This window comes from Microtus pennsylvanicus, chromosome 3 (genome assembly GCF_037038515.1).
Source record: "Microtus pennsylvanicus isolate mMicPen1 chromosome 3, mMicPen1.hap1, whole genome shotgun sequence".
Classification (NCBI taxonomy): Eukaryota; Metazoa; Chordata; class Mammalia; order Rodentia; family Cricetidae; genus Microtus; species Microtus pennsylvanicus.
The window spans coordinates 138,542,169-138,559,875 of NC_134581.1; the positions used below are offsets into that span (position 1 = coordinate 138,542,169).

The 17,707-nt window shown below is 42.2% G+C and overlaps 1 protein-coding gene across 2 annotated transcripts in view; it reads right to left on the reverse strand.

Annotated features, from left to right (window-relative positions):
- Positions 1-1,701: 1,701 nt before the first annotated feature.
- The window catches only part of Tgfbr1 (transforming growth factor beta receptor 1), a 51,786-nt gene continuing 35,780 nt past the window's right edge, over positions 1,702-17,707 (reverse strand). For both annotated transcript variants that reach the window (XM_075967255.1, XM_075967254.1), the window contains exons 5-9: positions 13,588-13,755; positions 13,047-13,203; positions 10,883-11,007; positions 9,583-9,713; positions 1,702-5,880 (exon numbers count right to left, since the gene is read on the reverse strand). In XM_075967255.1, coding sequence (XP_075823370.1) covers positions 5,755-5,880; positions 9,583-9,713; positions 10,883-11,007; positions 13,047-13,203; positions 13,588-13,755 — 707 coding nt within the window. In that variant the 3' untranslated portion in view covers positions 1,702-5,754. The remainder of the gene's footprint in view (positions 5,881-9,582; positions 9,714-10,882; positions 11,008-13,046; positions 13,204-13,587; positions 13,756-17,707) is intronic.

Here is a 17,707-nt window from a genome sequence, read left to right on the forward strand (position 1 = left end):
CTGGGATTACAAGCATGTCACTACACCTGTCACCAGTAGTCTCTATGAAGAATTAGTAGACATCCATGTATCTTCTCAGGAAGATGCCTACCAAACTCTCAGCCACTTTTAAACTGGACTCTTATTGATTTTTTTGAGCTCTTCATATTGTTTGCATCAGGGAGATGGCTCAAAGGGTGTTTGTCAACAAGCTAACCACCGTGAGTTTGAGTCTCCACGAGTCTCCATGGTGCACAGAATCTAATTCCCCAGGCTGTTCTGTGCACTAAAATGCGCAAACATGTACCACCCCCAACACACACACGAAAAGTAATTTTAATGTTCTTTATATATCCTAAACACCAATCTTTTCAGGCATGTAACTTTGAGATGCTTCATTCTGGTTTGTCCCTTTACTCTTAATGATGTTATGTTTGCCCTGAAACACCTTCAATTTTAATAAATTCCAATCTATCAATTTGTTTTCTTAATGGGTTTTGTTGAAGTCCTTTGTGTGGTTTTTCATACTTCATTCTAAGAACTGTATAGTAGAACAGGGACCTCTATAAAGATTTAACCCTCTTGCTGGCTTTTTCCTTGTGAAATATGGCCATCCCCAGTGGCAACTGTTAAATGTCACCCTTTCTCCCACCGGGTCATCTTCTAAGGGTTCATTTCCTGAATTTTGTTTCATTGCTCTGTATGTCTACCGTTATGCTAACAAACACTCCAGAAGAGGATATCAAAATCCTTGTAGATAAGAGTTACAGGTAGTTGTGAGCCCCCAACGGGCGTTGAGAACTGAACTCAGGTGTAGTGAGCCGGACAGGATCGCCATTACAAGATGGCGCCGACATGCTGTCTTGTTGGAAATAAACAACTCCATATTTGGCTATGCCTTTGAGAGCTGCGTGTCCCCCGCTTCCCGCATGCACGGTGGATGAGGATCCTTGAGCCTATCCCGATGCGGTCTGGTGTCAGCTGTTGGTGGCAGCCAATCACAGGGCGACCCGTGTGCCAATTCCCTATTTAAGCAGCTGCCTCAGTGCCCTTCGCCCCTTCGCTTCATGCTCTCTCTCCCCTTCGCTCCCTGCCCTTCCCTTCCTGCCCCTCTCGCTTCCTGCTCCCCATCAATCAAGGACACTCCAGTAAAGCGTGTTCTGAGTAGCATCCTGGTGTGGTGGTCGTTCTTCCTCGCTGGTCGAGAAGTCCGCCACACTCAGGTCCTGTGCAAAATCAGTGTGCTCTCTTAACTGACTGTGGATCAAGATGTATTAACTCTCAGCTTCTTCTCCAGCACCATGTGCCTGCATTCCATCATGTCCCACCATGATAATGGGCTAAACATTTGAAAATGTAAGGTACCCAACTAAATGTTTTCCTTTATAAGAGTTGCCATGGTCCCGGTGTCTCTTCACGGCAATAGAAACCCTAAGCAAGACAGATACTATGTATTTTCCCCACAATTACATCTGAATCTAAAGAGTGTCACTTGGGCTTTAGCTGACAATTCTTCTAACAGTTTTACCATTAATGGCTTTGGGTTTTGTTTTGAAGCAGGTTGTGCTATGCAGCCCAAGCTCCCTGGAAGCATGCACACCCAGGCTATTCCCAAACTTGGGACTGTTGGACCTCATCAAACAGTGGATTCTTATGACACCCTGACCGAGTTAGGGAGCTTATTCATTTCTGTCTTCCAGAAAAGAATGGAGCCACTGGCACTGGTGGGAAAAAGTAGTTTATTTGCATTGCTTCCGTTTTCTACTGTAGTGTTAGGACGTAACTCCTAGCTTCTATTTACAGTTCTTCTGGAATATTACTACACATACCATGTACAATTTTAAAAACTTATGGGGGAAACGCAGTTGTGTTTTTCTCTCTTCTTCACAGGCTTCCAAAATCATTCAACTGAAATGAACATTTCTATGGACATCTGTACATATCTGAAAGGGCAGAGATCACACCAACAGAGTCAAAAGATTTTGCACAAATACAATAAAATACAGACGACAGTATAGATGATGTTATTTGGGGTACAAGTAGAAACAATACAGTACCATCTGAGAACTTAGCAACATAACACTCACACTTTACAGAAATAAACTGCAGACCCGGAGGATGCGACAAATACTAAAACATTATATACACAATGAGGTAAATGTACCTTGGTCTCTTGAGAGGTAATTTAAGTTTAAAGCAAATGACATTTTGAAGCATCTCCTTGACATACAAAGAAATATCAACTACTCCATTCCATTGGCACAATGTGAAAAAGGGATTATCAAAACACAGTTCATGATACTCAACTCAAAATCTCATTGAAAACAAAAAGCAAATTTGCTTTAAGTTTTAATAAAGAGGTTGAATGTTACTGACCATATTTTAAAAATGTTTGTAAGAGTGCATAACAGGATTGAAAACAGCGTACTGACAGCCCTCCGCTTTCCTAGAGAGAGCCCACAGAAACGTCAACCTAACACATGAACTGCACTGCCACCGGGGACTATTCTTCAGACTCTTAATGCGTTGACATGTTCTGCACTGCGACAGAACATCTGGGATCTCCACATGTGGAGCCAGAACACTCCATGACAAAGGGACAAAGAAATGATTTGCGACCATCCTTTCAGTGCACTGAGCGAAAACACAAACTTCTGCTATGTCTAGTGGGCAGATTTTGGTGTGTGTGTTAATCAGTACTTTGTCATTGGTTTTACTATCTGATAATAGGGAAAGAGCCAAACATGTACGGACTGCAAATAGTCATGTGACCACTTTAACCTGTGCTGAAAACCAAAGTCTGGAGTTCCTGATGGCCATGGCACCACATAGGGCCTCAAGGCACTTCTTGAGCACTACTGCAGTAGTGGGCTACAGGCTCAGCTCCTTGGCCTCACCGCTCTACTAGGAACACAGCTGGCCACTGTTTCTGAGGCAAACTCCTGTTGCCACCTGGCTGTCACCCTCCTCTCTGCCCAGAGCTAGCATCAAAGCAGAGCATCGCCGGCCCCATGTTTGCAGACCACTCCTCGTGACATCTAATGACTCAGTGAAGTGGGAAAGTGTCACAGAGCTTCATCAACCACTTCAGTTTAGGTCTCAAAAGCAGCTCTTCAGTACAAAAGCTGGAGGTGGGGTGGGGGACAAATCTCTGAGCCAGGGACAGCAGAAAGGCAGACCAGGAGAAACACAGTTGAAATGTAAGGGGCCCAAGCTGTCTACGCCTCAGTAACTCGCACTTCCCTCACGCTCTCGGCCAGGGCACTGACAAGGTGATGAGTCATTTGTCAGAGTAGGTTTTAGCCATACTACGTCTTGGAAAGAGGAGGGTATTTCTGATAGGTGATATAAACAATAGACTATATTACAAAATAACATAAAATTATTTTTCTAGTCAGATGTATTTGTAGTCATAGCCACAGTAACCATGATCTATCTCAGCTTTTAAGTTATTTTCATATTCATATTGGCCACTTGGGATTAGCAAACTACCCCTCGACAAAAAATTAGCTATAAACACGTAAACTCAATTGAGAACTAAATTCCAACTTTAAAAAAGTTCCCTGATTCATCAAAAGCACATTTTATCCACTTAGGCAAGAACAACATAACGATTCTTCAGCCTCTGATGTGATGAAACGCATCTTCGGAAAAACCCATTTCCTTGTATGAAAGCGAGAAACTGTATTACAACTTCAACTCAGACAACTTTTGGTATGTTCTTAAAATTATATAAAAATAGTTTTAGTGATAAAATGCATTGGTCCCCTGGATTTCCATAAAGCAATCTTAAAGGGTTAGAAATGGAGAGAACAAAAAACAAAGGCCCCAAAGTACCTGACCACAGCACTAGAGCTTATCAAGCAGGTGACGTAACACACACCATAACAAACCCTCACGCTTACTCACACTGATGAAATCATGATAACTACAGAAAAAAAACTCAAATTTGTATTCAAAAATACTAAACTCTAAGCACTTTTCCCCACGATGTTTTTAAATGCACGAAGCTGACACTAATGCCTATGTAACATGTCATTCATCCTACAGTTACTTTGGTTTAAGACCAAATAGTCTTCAGATTTATCGTAGGTTGAGATAAGACATAAACAGAAAGCAGCTGCCTCAGCATCAATAGTCACAATCTCTTGAATAAACACTAGAGGTCATCTTGACCTTCCTATCTGGGAACTGCTACCACTACGCTCAACATCTTGCCTCAAGCAATGATAACATTTTCCTCTCAGAATATGATCACAGTGATAGAAAGGACGTTGAAAGTCATATGAGACCTGCAAAGACTTGAGAGCATGGAAATAAAACCCAGGCTTAACCAGCTAACTCCAGCACTGATGAAAAGACCCAACAGGCTGACTGTGAACATTTCATGTGGCCAAGAAAACATGAAGGGAGCCTCCACTCAAATGGCTGCTAGCTGCCACTTCTCCCCGTATCAGGTGTGCGCTGTATTTAGTGCTACCATTAACCATGCAGTTGCAAGATCTATATATGAGATAAAAAGACTGAATTAAAAGCTGCCTTCTTCAAAGTGTAGTGACCTCAGAACTCCACTAACTCTATCCTTCCCAAGATAGAATCCACAAATACAGCTACATAACATGTGAAAGTCAAGTACACCTGTTGCATATTCAAATTAACTATCTCTGCCTTCCTAGAAAAGGCCTATTATTTAACATTAACCACATTTGAATTTTAAATGCAATTCATTTCAAAACAGAAAAACCAGTCTTTGATTAGATGAAGAAAAAAAAATGGCTTACAGAAACGCATACAACTTTTGACGAGGCAGCAAACAGAGCTCTCCTTTCAGAAGAGTCTGTGTGCCACAATGATTAAATCCATATAAAGCACTGTACGTGTCTGGAGTGCCACTTGGCTTTTTAAAATAAACTCAGAAAACACATCTCAGCTGCAAAGCTTCAAAGCTCAATGTGGGGATGTTCCCACATGACCAATAACTGCTTCTTAATGCTACTGCATTGCCTCAGTGGTTCAAGCACATTTGGGTAGGAGAAAGGCATAAATATCGAATGACATCTACCACAAAAACTTAAAAAAAAAAAAAACCAGAAAAGATTTAGGTTACTCAGAAAAATAAATTTTTTGAATGAAAACAATACAGGATTTAACACAGACTTGCAGAAGTTCTGTCCGTTTCCATTCAGAAAGATGGAGAAGTGGCACTTCCTGGTGCACACAGCCCACGCTGAAGGCATGTTGAGTTCTGAGTGTGAGGAGCAGGAACTACACAAACACAATGCATCAGTTGTGCCCCTCATGCCTACACGAGGCCGTTTCTTTATTAGACTATAGAGTTTCAGGTGTTAGTTTCAGATCCTGAAAAATTATAAAACAGTACATTCAAAGTGGATCAAGGAAACTAGTGGTTCAGAATCCTCTGAGAATGTACTACCAGGAGCGAAAACCACAAGTGCTTCATTTCACTCGACGCCCAGCCCTCACTGCACGGACGGCCACCAGCACAGCAGCTCCCTGGGGGCCAGCAGGCCTTCTAAAAACAAAGTAGACTACACAACATCCTGCAACTGTCCTGGGCAGAAGCGTCCGCAGTGCACAGCAAGGATCCCCGTGGCGGCCTCTGGGCCCAGAGGAACTCTGGGAAGCTTTCAATTGACCATATTCCACTGCAGCAAGAGGAAGCAGTGCCCTCCGCTCTCCCAGTGAGGTAGAACAGGCCTCCCAAACACGCCCAGGAGCAGATATGAAGAGAGGAGAGTCCCCATGAAGCTGCAGTTACATTTTGATGCCTTCCTGTTGGCTGAGCTGTGACAATGTTTTTTTAATTCGCAAAGCTGTCAGTCTAGCTGCTCCATTGGCATACCAACATTCTCTCATAATTTTAGCCATCACTCTCAAGGCCTACAAGAAAATATGAGAAAATAATTAATGCATATATACCACTTGCCATTAATCTGAGAAGACCTTCTATTGGTGACTTTTAAATAAGGTTCCTATTCCAGCGTTGTTTGTAGTAGCAAATGCAGACTTTAGTATCCATCAAGACCCAGGTGCCAGCTCTGAAAAGGCTGTGGGTGTGGAGCTCTCTCAGGGGACTTCAAAAGGCTGATGCCACCTGAGACACTGGGTGAGAACTTAACTGCATTATTAAGTACTTTAGAACAAAGCTTAGGGTAGAAAGTAGGGAGAATGGCTCAAAGGGCTGGAACCCTGGCACTGTTCACTCCAACATTTCACAGCTAGGGACCCTGCCACATCTCCATCCTAGCAGACCTGAGAGTTTTCATCTGAGAGAAGACCTATCTCTGGTTACAGAGCATAAGTGCAGGCATCCCACGCCGGAAGCATACTGAACTCTCAGAATGTAAACGTTCTCCCACAACAGGGGAAGTAGTGCTTGTACATTCTCTTCTTGGGTGGACTCTGAAGGTATCTCCTTCTGGAAATTTGGGCAGCCCAAGAGAACAGACCTGAACAGATCACCAACAGTGACTTCCTAAGAAAACAACCCAAAGAGACATAAGGAAGCTGCAGTCATATGACACGGGTTCTACCAGCACCTAGACCCTCGTTAAAAGTGAAAAGGGTCTGGTCAAACGTGAAAAAAGTAACATGAAATGGAGAAACTGAAACCAACAGAAGATACAGACAGAGAACACCACATCAAAGCTCTACTGTTAATGGATAGGGTGCAGCTCCTTGGAACAGCATTTGCACAGGATGTGCGAGGTCCCGTGTTCAGCCCTCGCACAGGCACCACCAAACACTGGTATTCATCACTGGTCTGTGTGTAGTCTTTATACTCAAAGTTCCTTCCCTCTCCCTCCCTCAGTGTCCCCGAGTCCCTGTATTTTATACTACAGCACTACACAAATGTCTAGTGATGGGCTGATAAGGTTCTGTAAGTAGTGAAGAGGAGGAACATTCGGAGAACAAGTAAGTACTTGTAGAAATTAAAATTTTGAGAGAAAGGTAAGGTGGAGGTCATGAGGAGGAGGGAAAAGGGAGGGAGAATGAGAATATATGTAGTGGGTCTTCTTTCTATCTGTTGCTTTTATTGGTTAATTAATAAAGGAACTGCTTGGCCTGATAGGTCAGAACATAGGTGGGTGGAGTAGACAGAACAGAATGCTGGGAAGAAGGGAAGTGAGTCAGACGCCATGATTCTCTGCCCCGAGATGGACGCAGGTTAGGATCTTTTCCAGTAAGCCACCGCCTCGTGGTGCTACACAGATTACTAAATATGAGTTAAAGCAAGATGTGAGAATTAGCCAATAAGAGGCTAGATATAATGGGCCAGGCAGTGTTTAAATGAATACAATTTGTGTGTTGTATCTCCGGGGCTAAGCTAGCCATGCGGGAGCTGGGCGGGACAAAAAGCAGGCCTGCTCGCCTTATCACTACAAACATATATGTGGAAAAACAGAATTAGAACATGAAGCTGATAAATCTCCCAATAAGTAGGGAAAAAATTGGGGACGGGAGTAGTCTTATATTCAGGTAAGCAGAGGTGAAGAGAAAACAACATGGGAAGCTATCCAAGACTTCTTCAGAAGTATTTCCTAAAAAATATAAGCTTCTAGATTTAAAGGACCATGAGCCAATTCATACATATATGTTCACTTAAACAAATATTTTTGTCTGCAGGTGTTAGACACAACAGTGAACAAACTTGTAAAATCCTTGTCTTCAAAAAGTTTGCATTGCAGAGATAAACCAATTTATAAATTACTGAAAAATACAGACCTTCAGGGTGGCAAATGCCAAGGAGAAAAACAATTTAGAGGAGACTGAACACGCCAAGAGAGGCAAGCACTCATCTCAGTAGGAAGGGGGAAATGTTTAATTTGAACAGAGTCCTGAAAGAGAGGAGTAAACAAAGGAACAGGAAGACAGAGGCTCAGAAGGACAAAAATCAAAAATAAAACAAAAACAAAAAATCCAAAAAAGAATTCCAGGACAATCAGCTACACAGTGGTCCTGGGAGAACCACACTGGAAAGAGCAGAAGGCCCTACAAAAGACTATGTACTTGTTCGTTTGGGGCAGGTGTGTACCCTGCCCATGTGCTGCTGGACACTGAACTGGGGCCTCACACACACTTAAGAGCCTTGTAAACCCTAGAAAAGGAGAAACTTGAAATAGCAATATGTACCCAGAACACCAGTGACTGAACTGAGATCAGCACACCGTGATAGTAACTGCACTGTACATGCTCTTAATGTTAGCAAATTTCTTCCCACTGAAAAGCCGTCTGTCCTTAAACTGCTTCGGTTATTAAATGTGTGTGAGCACTTCACATCTGTGCTCTCAAGCACACCCCTGTCTGTCGAGTTCCAGCACATGAAAACTCTGAGTACGCTGAGTTGTCTCCTCTGGGTCTGCATACTGCATTTTACTTAAGATGTCACACAAAAAGGATTTCTTTTACTCTTAAAAAATTCTTAAGGAAAATAAAAACATTCTTTCTCTTTAAGTTTGCATTCCCCATGTAAGTTGTTACTGCTTGGGTATGTGTCCTCTGGACTTTCTTTCTAGGAATGTGTATGTTTGGTACTTTACCAACAACAAACAGTAGAGCTTTGTAGAAATTACCAGATTACAAGAGAAACTTTCCTAAAACCACCTTTGTATCATTCTTTGAGGCCCCATTAAGAGATCTAACGTTATTTTGAAATAGGGTCTCATGTAGCCCAGGTTGGCCAGAAACTGGCTGAAGTTAAGTTTGAACTCCAGTTCTTCCTGCTTTTACCTTTGGACTACCAGGATAACAGGTCTATGTACCACAGCCCTGCTTTAAAGTGACACTGGAGAGCAACCCCCAGACCTCCCAGAGGGAGCACACAGACGTCAGTGGGGAACCACTGAGCTGTCCAGACGTCCCTAAACTATCAGACATCAAGTATGGAAGGCACATCCTGCTCCACTACCAGGACAGAAACTGCTGTCAATAAAATCTGTCTAATGAGTCTGACGCGCGCCTTTAATCCCAGCACTTGGGAGGCAGAGCTCAGTGAGTTCGAGGCCAGCCTGGTCTAGAGACAGCCAGGACTGTTTCACAGAGAAACCCTGTCTCAGAAAACCACGAGAAAAAAGAAAAATTGTCTAATGACGTCTTTGAATTTATAGCTAAGAATGAATTCCTACAACATTCTTTAAGAGCTGGGGATGACCCTTCCCTCCTAGAAGCAGCCCTACACAATCCTAGGAACTCAGGTCACATCTGCAATGACTGTGCCCAAGCTCCTCATCTGACAACGGGCGCTAAGCTCCAGAGAACTGAAGCAACCTGCCCATGTGTGAGTCTGAAAGGGAGCCGAGCTGGGACTGACAGTCCTCATTCTTGCCCAGTGTCTGACAGTGTCTGGGCTACCCTGGAGGGAGGTACTCACGCCAATAGAAGCACCTTACTCCATCTGGAGGTCTAACAATGTTCAGACATGCCACTGACCACTGCAAATGTTACACAGTCTTTCTAATACTCAAGAAAAGCAAATTATTCTACTTTACTTATTAGCTTATGAGAAAGAGAAAGAAGTGAGAATTTTCCCTTCCAGAAAGTGGAAACAGTGGAGCAAAGCCTAGTAACAAAAGAAGCACTCACTTCACAGCTCTGCCATCTGTTTGGAATATTGGGCCTTAACTTCTGTTCACAAACGACTTTTCTCATTTCTTCAACTGATGGATCAGAAGGTACAAGGTCATAATAAGGCAGCTGGTAGTCTTCATGAATTCCTGTATTGGTTAGAAAACAATCCCAGTTAATCAGGAACTGCCTATCACTGTAAGGTTACTCGACAGGTTCATTACTGTGGTCCGCCTCTACAGTGGGGAGGTGCAGAGACATCCACAGCTTTCTGCATGTATCTCCCCATACCTGCACCAATACTCCACCCTAGGGCCATCACTGCATCTATACTTTTGTGAAGGATAATGTTGTCAACTTGACAACTCTAGAATCCCTGGGAGATAGACCTCTGGGCATGCCTGTGAGGGATTATTTTGATTGACGTGGGAGGGCTCATATTAATTATGGGCAGGACTACTTCCTCAGCAAGGGATTCTGGAGTGTGTAACTAGACTGGATGTCATGTGACCAGCTCCCTCAGGCTCCCACCACTGTGACTTCCAGGATAGCTGTAACTGGGAACTGGGAGCCTTTCCTCCCTGAGCCTGCCTCTGAGGAGCACTGTATCACAGAACAGAGAAGGAACCCAGAGTGCTGTGGTGACCAGGCGGACACTCTGACTGTAACTCCAGCAGGCAGAAGAAGACGATACATTATTGTGACCGCAGCCTCTGGCTGGATGCCTGTATATACTTATAAAGGGATGAGGCCCACATATCCCTTCCTCTGCTTCTCCATGTTAACATATCCTATGTTATAACACCAAACATACGCTATCCCTTACTGTCTCATCCCAGATTCCTAAGCCTAAGAGACAATGTTTTGAGCAAACACTGACAAGTAAGTTCTTAGGCTAATATAAAACCAAAAGCTAAAACAAACTTAATCTAAAAAGTACGAAATGTCAATGCAATTAAATGTATATGGATCTTCAATAATCAAGCTGGAAAAAACAACTACAGTCTTAAAAACAAAAAAAAAAAAAACAAAACAAAACAAAAAAGATGTAGTTGAGTCCATACTAAAAACAACTTCTCAGGTGGCCTTTTAAATAACTCAATCCAAGATGACAAGAGGCTAGGTTCTGACACTGAGACTCAACAGCAAGAGGAGAGGACTGGATGAAGCTGTGTGCTGGCGAGGTTTATCTTTTGTTCCCTGTGGTGTTTCCAGTGGTCACCTGTCAGACTACGGACTGTAGAATTCCAATCAAGGGGGAAGAAAATTCTTGACTAACTTCTCATGATAGACTACTGGGGGAAGGAGAGCGATTTACCACCAATGGAACAGCGTCGAGCAATTTCCCAGAACACTAAGCCCATTGCATAGATGTCCGCACGTTTGAAGGATTCAAAGTGTTTCATATTTATGGAATCATCTAGAACTTCAGGGGCCATGTACCTAAAAAAAGAAGCCAACATTTTAGCTGACATTCATTTTGAACTGCTTCATATATTGTCTTTTCCTTCTGAGAAAGACACAGACATACAGAGTCTCACTATGAAGCCTTAGCTGGCCTGAAAAAGTTACTATATAGACTAGGCTGGCTTAGAAATCCACCTGTCTCTGCTTCCAAGGTGTCCAAATTAAAGATGTACACAATCAAACCCAACAAACTTCTTTTCTTTTTATGTTGGTTGAGCTGCTTTAAAAAAATGATTCACACTTCCTATAAAAAATTTCCCAAGTATATAAAGTACAAAGTGAAAAAAAATCGCCCCCTTACCATGAGTGCTAACACAAGGGTCAGTCCTTTCGGATGCCTTATAAAAACACATACACAAAATATCACATAATTGAGATCATATCAGACTCAAGCAAAATATTAAGTATCTAAACTGGTTTGCAAATTAATGATGTTGATTACATCCCATGAAATGCTGACACTGCAGGCAGTGCCATGCCATCTGTCTTCTTTCTGATCATGGTTTCTGAAAGACACACACTCAACAGCTGTGCTGTTACAAGCACCCTGGTGCACATCACCCTCCACTACTGTTTAGGGGCATATTTCTTCTTCTTCTTCTTCTTCTTCTTTTTTTTTTTTTTTTAGTTTTTGGGACTGGGTTTCTCTGTGTAGCCCAGGCTGTCCTGTTGTTCTGGACCAGGCTGGCAAGATCTGCCTGCTTCTGCCTCCCAAGTACAGGAAATAAAACTGTGCGCCACCACTGTCCAGCTCTGAAATTTCTAAAACTCTGCTACAGTTACAGGTCCTACAGACCACTACTAAGGCTCACTCAGCCAGTCATGAGTTTTGTAAATCCCCATGGAACCCAGAAACTGTAATTACAGTTTAGATTGTCTGAAGTTGCTGGATTTCTCCAAGTTCAAGGAATGAGTTCTGAAGGAATTATGAAGTGATTTTTAGACACAGTAAGGCTCCTAGTCCATCTCAGCTTGTCAGAAGCATGCTGACACACATTACTTAGCCAACTCGGAGGTTTTCTCATCTGAATTAAGAATAGTAACACCTATCTACAGAGGCTCTTTTGAGAACACACGAATGCAACAAATATTTACGAAAGTGTATTAGGCACTTCAACAAATACCTGGAACACAAAACTGCTCTTAAGCTTCTTGCAATCCAATAGAATACAGAGACCCAGACACATAAGTGGACAGAACATAACATGAGAACAGTTAGAGCAAACGCCTCAGATTGTCATTTATCATGGTGCTGTGCCAGGAACATGTAAGCGTCCTGAGGACCAGGAAAGGCTTTCTGGAGACAGGAGGGCTATTAAGGAACAGTAGAGGATGTATGTTTTAAGGACAGCATATACAAAAGTTCTAAGGAAGAAAGACAACAGAAAATATGAAAACAGCCTTGCTACAGTACAGAAACCATGGCAAGCTATAGACTATTATTAGTTATTATTTGTGGTGATTTGAAAGAAAATGATCCCCATAGGGAGTGGCACTATTAGGAGGTGGCCTTGTTGGAGGAAGCATGTCACTGTGTCTCATGTATGCTCAATCCACACCCAGAGAGACAGACCACTTATTGTTGCCTGCATATCAAGATGTAAAGCTCAGCTCCTTCTCTAGCATCATGTCTGCCTGTGCACCACCATGTCCCACTATAATAATGTACTGATTCCCTGAACTGTAAGCGAGCCATCAAAATTAAGTGTTTTTCTTTATAAGAGTTGCCATGGTCATGGTGTCTACTCACAGCAATAGAAACCCCAACTAAGACATTACTGTTCTTACAATTAACCCAGTTAAGTTCATAATGATACTTTCTGGAAGGGCTGCTCTATCAACAGGCTCATTTTCAAGTTAGGTAACCAGGCTTCAAAGGAGTAAAGACTCCAAAAGCTTGTGAACAGTCTAATAAAGGACCAAGTTTGAGTTTCAGAAGAGATGAGTATATGAAAATAGGAAAGAAAAGGAGTTGACATAAGGCATTATTAAACACCATTTATTCCTAAGTATACCTTTTAGTGCCTACTCTGTGGTTTGGAGCAATATCAATTGTATCTGTGGCAGAATCATGTCTCACAGCCAGTCCCAAGTCTGCAATACAACAAGTTCCATTCTTCTTCACCAAGATATTCTTTGATTTCAAATCTCTGTGAGCAATAGCTGGCTTTCCTATTGGAAACCAAAAGTTAGACATGACTGCTTAACGAATGACAGCAACCACAACTCACTTTTTAGGTGCCGAAGCTTCACCTGTCCCATTGTGAACACACTCGAGCCACATCACCTATAACAACTAGGCTACTACTAACCTCACTAAGTCACTGTGCCAAAGGGATGAAGTTCTGTTTAAATTTTCAGACAACAAAATCTAACAACTGAAAAAATTAAGGTGAAAAAGTTGTTTATTGATCTCTAAGTAAATTTCCGTATTTCTGAGATTTGCCTTGGAAAAACATTCAAATTTTAAAAGCTATACATTTCCAGTTAAGTTTTGAATAGATATTACATTCACAGGAACTTAAGCTTAAATAATAGAACTATAGAAAGTATTACCTTGGGTACCAACGATCTCCATGTGAAGATGGGCAAGACCACTTGCGGTGGACAGAGCCAGTTTGATCATCCCTTCCACCGTAACAGTGTATCTGTTCAAGTAATCAAAAAGGGAGCCGTGCTCATGGTAATCCGACACCAGCCAAAGCTGAGTCCACGTGCCATTGTCTGGAAGTCAGAGCACACATTTCAGTTGGGCTGCAGCGCATTTACAGCTACTCAAGCCGTTACCACTTTCCACTCTCAGTCTTGATCACACAATTGCAACATGACGTCACCTTAAGTTTGCATGAATTTCTTCCACATTCTTATATTCAATTTTTCTACACTTTTATGTATAGTCCCTTGGAGTACACCCCCTATTCTTGAGACAAAGCAAGGATAAATATTTTCACTTAGGAGAAAAGGACTCATATTCCCACAATGTTGATTTTCTTTAGACTACAGAGTAGCAGAGCTGGGGCTCCTCAGTTCCTTGGAAGGAACCTGGGTCAGATTAGTTAGTGTGCAGTGTTTGCTTCTGGAGGGAAAGAAGGGCACAGGGATTGGGGATAAGAAACACCCAGGGAGCCCAGCACGGCCTCAGTGTGGATGAAACAGCATGTGACAAAACTGACGTGAGCTTTGGTGAGGATTGACAAGTTTTAGTGACAGACTGTACAGTTCTCAAAGATGCCAGACAAGTTGATTATAGCTTCAATGTTGTTACCTCAGGAAACCAAACACAGTGGTACCTCTGATGCTGAGAAAGGAAGTGTCAGAAGAGACAGCTGAAAAGAATCAGACTAAGCTTCATTTTACACAAGGTGATGTAGAACCTAAACCACTTGGAATGCGGGTGCTAAGAGTTCCTAGGTAAGCTGATACATGCATCTGAAATGATTTCTCAAAGCAGTAACAGTAAGGATGCTAGTTAAATGCTATTAAACTTAGAAGTAGATGGTAAAACAAGAGAAAACACAGCTCAGTAAAGTCATATACTGGCTAGTTTTATGTCACCCTGACATAAGCCAGAGTCATTTGGGAAGAAAGAATCTGGCTTGTGTATGAGCCTGAAAAATGATGTGAGGGGGGGATTGGGGGGAGGCACTCACTATGGGCAGTGCTGCCTCTAGGCTTGTGGTCCTGAGTGCTAAAAGAAAGCAGGCTGGACCAGCCATGAAGAGCAAAGCGTTCTCCATGGCCTCTATTTCAGTTCCTGCCTCCAGTTTCTGCTCCAACTTCCTTTCATGTGGACTGTGATCATGATATATAAGCTGAAAGCCCTTATGTCCCCAGTTTGGTTTTGGTCATGGTGTTTTACCACAGCAATAGAAAACTTAACTAAAACAAGTCAGACTGACTCAGAAAGGAATTGAGGGTCTTTATACTATTGATTACATGGCCTCAGACAAGTTTCTGAGGGGTTATGCTTCTTTTGGACAAGAACAGCAACCTACTTCGAAGACTCTTAAGATGTTAAAGAGAACACAGAACTGCATTTCTTTTTAAAGTAGGTAATACGCCAGGCAGTGGTGGCACACGCCTTAATCCCAGCACTCGGGAGGCAGAGGCAGGCGGATCTCTGTGAGCTCGAGACCAGCCTGGTCTACAAGAGCTAGAGCTAGTTCCAAGACAGGCACCAAGGCTACAGAGAAAAAACAATATAACAATATATATATTATATATATATAATAGGTAATACAATGTTTAGCACATGAGACCTTAAAATGTGCTGATCCCTACTAGTTATAAACAAAAGAAAACATAAAATACGTTCTATATTTTATAGACTGTAGTACATGCCTTTAATTCCAGCACTCAGGAGGCAGAGTCAGGCAGCTCTCTGAGTTGAAGGCCAACCTGATCTATAGAGTGTTTCAGGACAACCAGGGTTATACAGAGAGAGTCTGTCTTGGAAAACCAACAATAGCATCAACACCAGAAACCAAAACAACAAAGGGAGAGCAGGAGGAAAGTTGAGGGAGGAGTAGGGAGGGGAGATGAGATCAAGAAACAAGATGGAACTACAGAATATGGAGATTCCTTTATTTTTAATTTTATTATATGTTTGGGTGTTTGACCTGCATGTATGGCTCTTTACCACTTGTGTGCCTAGTGTTCACAGAGGACAGAAAAGGGTACTGGAACTGGAGTTATAGACAGTTGTGAGCTGCCATGTAGGTGCTAGGAGTTGAATGAAGGCTCTGAGCCATTTCTTTGGCCCCATGCATTCTTGGTACTTCTAAAAAGAACTTATGAGATTAGTGACACTATTTTTTTCTTCTCTTTTTTTCCTTTTTAAACTGTTCTTCCTTCAATTTCTGAAGTTTTTTTCTTGGTATGGGCGCATCAGCAGCTCGTGTGCATGTCTGCTGCATGCATAACTGTGTTCGGAAAGGCCTAACACACAACAGATAGAGAAGATGCAGGAAAGGGAGGTTTCCTGAGGTATCCACCAGGGAAGAAGGAAGAGGGAAAAGACTATACATACAAAGAGGGCAGCCCAAGGGACGGAGAGACGACTCAGAAGTTAAGAACACATACTGCTTTTGAGGAGATCAGAGTTCAATTCCTAGCACCCTACTGGGCAGCTTACAAGTGCCTGAAACCCAGCCCCAGGACAACCTATGCATTTGGCCTCTTTGGTCACCTGTACTCAAGCATACATATCCACACACAGATATAATTAAAAATAAATCTTTTTATGTTGTTCTGTTTAAGACTGGCCTGGGCAAAACTAACCAAATCAAGAGGATGAAGATAAAGAAAAAGAGAACTGAGGTAAGAAGCATAGGTTGTGCCCTAACAAAGAAAAAGGGATAAGAGAAAGTCAGTAGGGTCAGTTAGTTCTCATCATGACCACCAGATGACAGCATCCACCTGACTGCTGCTTGAATAAGTGACACTTCAGGGCACAACAGGTTCAGCGGTTAGCACCTGTGTGTCCTAACCTGGACCATGCCTGATGGAGCCTAAAAGAAGTTTCAGTTTCAAGTGCAAACAGCCACCACCATAGTAGAACCTGGAATCACAAACTTGGTAAGCCTTTAAGGGAACAATCACTGTTTGTAGAACCAGAGCCTTTTTTACAAATCAGCCAGAAGAGTAAGATTGAGCAAACAAGCAAATAGTAAAAAATAGGAGCAGGCTGGTATTGACACACATTGTTATCTCAGCACTGGGGATGGAATGAGGAAGATCATGAGTTCAAAGCCAGCTGAAGCAATCTTAAAAAAAAAAGAAAATATAAATGAAAATTTATAAAAATACAGTAAGAAAAATGCTGTCTTGAGAATTGGGTGAGTAAACTAAGCAATCAAAATAGAAGAAAGCTGAGCGCCAAGGGCAGTCAGACTTTGATCATTACTTTAGTTTACTTCTCTGTTTTTAATTAAATACTGACTTGTTAGGAGTGAGGATAATCGCTGCTAACTATCCATTACTGTTTCCACCACCATAAGCCTCCCCATGTCACAGCCTAAGAAGTTTAGGAAACCAATGAAAACCAATCAGAATGGGCCTCTGTAGTGTAATCTTTTTAGCTTATGTGTTTTTGTTTTGTTTTGTTTTTTATTTTGTTTTGTTTTTTGTTTTGAGACAGGGTTTCTCTGTAGCTTTGGAGCCTGTCCTGGAACTAGCTCTGTAGACCAGGCTGGTCTCAAACTTACCAAGATACACCTGTCTCTGCCTTCCGAGTGCTGAGATTAAAGGTGTGTGCCACAACCACCCGGCCTGTGGTGTAATCTTAACTGTTAACTTGATTGTATTTAGGATGACGCTTCAGAGACAAACCTCTAGGTGTCGTCTGTGAGGGTGGTTTCCGAGAGGTTTAGATGAGGTGAGGAGACCCACCCTCAATATAAACAGCACTACATTCCATGGCTGCATTAGTAGGAAAAAGGGGGTCAGGCACCACCCTCTATTTCCTGACTGCAGATGCAATGTGACCGGCTCCTATGTGCTGCTACCTTCATGAACAACAACAACAAAAAAAATCCTTCCTTCCCAAAGTTGTTTTTGTCAGGCATTTTGCCCCAATAATGACATAAACTAATACAGCCTCTAAATTTAATGCATGCTAAAATAAACAAAAAAAATACAAAAATGCCAAAAGAAATTGTAAAACCCCTCATAGCAC